Source organism: Argentina silus (assembly GCF_951799395.1).
Source record: "Argentina silus genome assembly, chromosome: 4".
Classification (NCBI taxonomy): Eukaryota; Metazoa; Chordata; class Actinopteri; order Argentiniformes; family Argentinidae; genus Argentina; species Argentina silus.
In genome coordinates, this window is record NC_139658.1 from 7,700,716 (window position 1) to 7,705,715 (window position 5,000).

Below are 5,000 nucleotides of genomic sequence, written 5' to 3' on the forward strand. Positions count from 1 at the left end.
CTCAGGAGAACCCTTCGAAGAACACGTTTTTTTAGTTCTAGCTTCTAGAGGGTTGTCGATTCCACATGGAACCCAATGGGGGTTCTTTGAAAGGGTTCTCCTACAGCGATACGCTGACCGAAAGAACCTTTGTCTTTCCGTGCAGCACCTTGTGAATACGATCGGCCAAGACATACAAAACCCTGGTGTAATGACAGAGAATGATAGAACTTGAAAGAGAACATTTAGATATGTTTTTGTTATTTTTGTTTTTGGGGGAATAGGCGTAACTCACAACACAGTGGTTTGCTCTTTTAGTTAATACATGGTTGTATCTCTAGACCTACTGCAAAGATGGAACTATTTTCTGATTGGTTCTCAGAGACGGGATACTAAAACAGATTTATGCACTAGTGCTGTTGCCCTTGATGTAGTCGTGGGCCCAGAGGAGGAATGGCGCTGGCGTTGTTGTTGATTTCCCCTTCTGAGCTGTTGTGCCACGCCACCACACAAGAAGCTCTGTCTGATAGTGTGTGTCTCAACGTCAGTGAGAAGTGTGTGTGTGTGTGTGTGTGTGTGTGTGTGTGTGTGTGTGTGTGTGTGTGTGTGTGTGTGTGTGTGTGATGCTGAGAGCAGGGATAGTGGTGAAAAGTGTGTTTGATGTGTGATGTTAGTGAGGAGTGTGTGTGGTGTGTCATGTTGTTGTGAGGAGTGTGTGGTGCTGGGGCAGGTATAGCGGTGAGAAGTGTGTGGTGTTGGTGAGGAGTGTGTAATGTCAGGGCAGAGACAGCGGTGAGAAGTGTGTGTGATGTTGGTGGCAGGTATAGAGAGAGTGAGAAGTGTGTGTGGTGTGTAATGTCAGGGCAGGTATAGCGAAGTGTGTGTGATGTGCAATGTTGTGGCAGGTTTGGTGTTATGAAGACAGAAGGTGATGAATAGGAGGCTGTGTGTGTGTGTGTGTGTGTGTGTGTGTGTGTGTGTGTGTGTGTGTGTGTGTGTGTGTGTGTGTGTGTGTGTGTGTGTGTGTGGCGCACTGTGTGTGTATGCACCGTGTGTGTCTGTGTGTGGCGCAATGTGTCTGTGTGTGTGTGTGTGTGTGTATGTGTGTGTGCGTGTGTGTGTGTGTGTGTGTGGAGAGCGGCGTAGCATCCAGGAGGACTCCTCAGTGCCCCTCTGCCCAGCTCCCCCTCCGCAGGGCAGGGTTTGTTTGGTTAACAGTTTGATTTATGACGTTGTTTTTTTTAATACGCCGCCCCATCTCTCTACTCCCCACCACAAGATTACACAGTGAAGTCACTCCTGCTGCACCTCAGCGTCTCCCTGCAAAATATTGACCTAAAATAGAGAGCAGGATACCACTACACCTGTGAAAGCACCACACACACACACACACACACACACACACACACACACACACACACACACACACACACACTCCCTCCATAACTCTCTCTCACTCACTCACTCACACACTCACAGACAGTACGTGTCTGTAAATACACACGTCTATATACAGGTTGGCCCTTTTCTCTCACGCCCAGATACTGTACACAACGATTTATCGGGCCACACACACACACACACACACACACACACACACACACACACACGCTGGCATAGCCACATGCTGAATCACAAACACACATTTATAAACTCCCTGTCCTGCACATGGACACACACGCTCATACACACCTGCTACAGAGCCTACACACACTGTCATGTTTGCACACACACACACACACACACACACACACACACACACACACACACACACACACACACCCTCGACATGTGGGAGGCTACTGGTTTCTCGTCCGACCCCCTGCCGTGCCTGACAGGTGTAGTAGAGCTGTATGTCAATCAGTGGTCCGGACGCGGGTCCGGGGGGCGGGGAGAGTCAGGGGAGCTGGGGCCACGGGACCCCCCTGTCGGTATTTATTGGGCCAGGACAGCTGGAGGGGCACAAGAGATCTCTATTTAGCACTTCCTCCTCATTATCAGGCAAACATCTGAACATCTGAGCTGTGTGCTGAACACAGCCAATTACAGAAGAACGCCAACGTCATTCAGCAGTCCTGACCATCCACCCCTCCGTGTGGTCCTGGGGCTGAAATAGGTTCCTGCCCTCTTAAGACTGGCCACTGCCCTCTTAAGACAGGCCACTGCCCTCTTAAGACGTGTAAGGACTACCAAAGAGCTCAACCACCTGTAGCCTGGGAACCACAACCACACTAGCCACTTATAATAATATAACCACACATACTGTAGTAGTCTTGGATGTGGAGTTATCTAATCTTGTGCTTCGTGCCGGAGATTCTATCATATGGAATTCTTATTTTGACATAGTATGGATTGTGAAAGTACTGTTTAACTGTAGAAGAAGTGAAATTCCCATGTGCTTCACTCTGTGAGCTGTCGTTTTATATGTGTTGTACTAATTGCTTGTCTAAGCATACAGGAGCCAACAGGGTTGCCTAATAGTACCTACAGTGATGTGGTGGTGTAATGAGCAGGTGCTCTGTAGATCTCTGAGCTCAATTACCCCCATACACACTACACGTGGGCACACACACACACACACACACACACACACACACACACACACACACATACAGACTACACGCGCACACACTACTGTACATGCGCGCGCACACACACACACACACACACACACACACACACACACACACACTCCCTTTTCTCTCTCTCTGACAGACTAAATTACCCACACACGGTAACTATAACTAAGAACACAGCTGTAGAGTCGTCCTTTACCTCATCTTCAGAATGTTAACGTGTAAGAAGGTGTTATCATTGCGTGTTGCTGAATGTTTCTGGATAAAATGAAACCATCTCTCTCCTCTATCTGTTGATCACTAGTCTCTAGGTAAGCAGGTCTCAGCCCTGTCTCTCAGGGACAGTTAGGGACGGCCCCTGTAGAGATTACAGATAACAGTAAATCACATTGTTGGTGTCTCTTAAAGCTGGTTAATCTCTGAGAGCCTGCAGGCCATATCAACACTATCACCTGACTGGTACAAAGTCCATTCACCCACAGTCACAGTAGATGACATCACACTATGGTGGCTACTACTTTGATCTAATATTACTGATCTTCATGTAGATGAAACAGTGTGTGTGTGTGTGTGTGTGTGTGTGTGTGTGTGTGTGTGTGTGTGTGTGTGTGTGTGTGTGTGTGTGTATGCAAAGGTATTCTATTGTAATATCTAGATATTCCTGGTCCTGACCCTAACCGTGTTTCTCCTGGTCCTGGTCCTGACTCTAACCGTGTTTCTCCTGGTCCTGACCCTAACTGTGTTTCTCCTGGTCCTGGTCCTGACCCTAACCATGTTTCTCCTGGTCCTTACCCTAACTGTGTTTCTCCTGGTCGTGGTCTTGAGCCTAACCGTGTTTCTCCTGGTCCTGGTCCTGACCCTAACTATGTTTCTCCTGGACCTGGTCCTGACCCTAACCATGTTTCTCCTGGTCCTTACCCTAACTGTGTTTCTCCTGGTCGTGGTCTTGAGCCTAACCGTGTTTCTCCTGGTCCTGGTCCTGACCCTAACTATGTTTCTCCTGGACCTGGTCCTGACCATAACCATGTTTCTCCTAGTCCTGGTCCTGGTCCTGACCCTAACCGTGTTTCTCCTGGTCCTCATCCTAACCATGTTTCTCCTGGTCCTGACCCTAATTGTGTTTCTCCTGGTCCTGATCCTGGTCCTGGTCCTGGTCCTGGTCCTGACCCTAACTGTGTTTCTCCTGGTCCTGGTCCTTGTCCTGACCCTAAACGTGTTTCTTCTGGTCCTCATCCTAACTGTGTTTCTCCTGGTCCTGACCCTGACCCTAACCATGTTTCTCCTGGTCCAGGTCCTGACCCTAATCGTGTTTCTCCTGGTCCTGGTCCTGGTCCTGGTCCTGGTCCTGGTCCTGGTCCTGGTCCTAATTGTATTTCTCCTGGTCCTGGTCCTGACCCTAACCGTGTCTCTCTCTCCCTGTGTTTCTGTCTGCAGGGCGTAAGGCTGCTGCTGTCTCAGACCTGTGAGCCCCAATGCCAGTGGACATGCAGCCACATCAGGGGCTGTATCACTATGAGTCCACACCCAGCCAGCCGTCCAGAGGGTAAGACAACAACAACCACAACCACAACCACAACAACAACAACTACTACTACTACTACTACTACTACTACTACTACTACTCCCCTCTGTGTCCAGCTCTCTGAGCCCAACAACACCCCTCTAGATAAAGACCCAGCGCTTCACTTTGTCCACACTCCTATAAAACAACCACAGGCCTAGTTTTAGAGAGCGGCTCTAATCTTCTCTCTTACTCACAGCCGAGCATTCTCCGAGTGCAAAAGCCCAGGTCTTGCAATTGTTGTGGAGATAGCTAGCTCAGCCCCCTCTCCCCTTTCCCCTCCCTCCCTCCCTCCCCCCTGCTCCCCCAATGCCACCCAGGTTGCGAGGCGAGTCAGCCCCTCTCTCTCTCTGACAGCTGCTAATTACAGGCTGACCAGGCCCCGCTGAGCTCTGCATGACTGCCCGCACCCCGCTCAGGTTACCCAGCCACTCACTCCCTACCAGAGACAGAGAGAGAGACAGAGAGAGAGAGAGAGAGAGAGAGAGAGAGAGAGAGAGAGAGAGAGGGAGAGGGAGAGGGAGAGAGAGGGAGAGGGAGGGAGAGGGAGGGAGGGAGAGAGAGAGAGAGAGAGAGAGGGAGAGTGAGTGAGGGAGGGGGAGAGGGAGGGAGAGAGAGAGAGTGTGTGTATGTGGGAGGGGGTAGAGAGGGGGAAGAGTAAGAGAGGTGGGGAGAGAGAAAGAGAGAGAGAGGGGGGGAGGGGGTGGGAGGAAGGGGAGCAAGGGAGGGAGGTAGGGAGTTAGGGACAGAGGGAGGTAGAGAGGGAGGGATAGAAGAAGGGAGAGACGGGGGAACCCGCCATAGTGGATTAGAGCGAACAGATTAAGCTCCTGTGTGGAATACACGTTGTGGTGAAAGAATTAGAGAACTGAAAAGGAGACTTA

At 50.3% G+C, this 5,000-nt stretch overlaps 1 protein-coding gene across 1 annotated transcript in view; it reads left to right on the forward strand.

Annotated features, from left to right (window-relative positions):
* The window catches only part of gli1 (GLI family zinc finger 1), a 46,476-nt gene that overhangs the window by 28,838 nt on the left and 12,638 nt on the right, over positions 1-5,000 (forward strand). The window contains 1 exon segment of the mRNA XM_083667484.1: positions 3,990-4,098. Coding sequence (XP_083523610.1) covers positions 4,028-4,098 — 71 coding nt within the window. The 5' untranslated portion in view covers positions 3,990-4,027.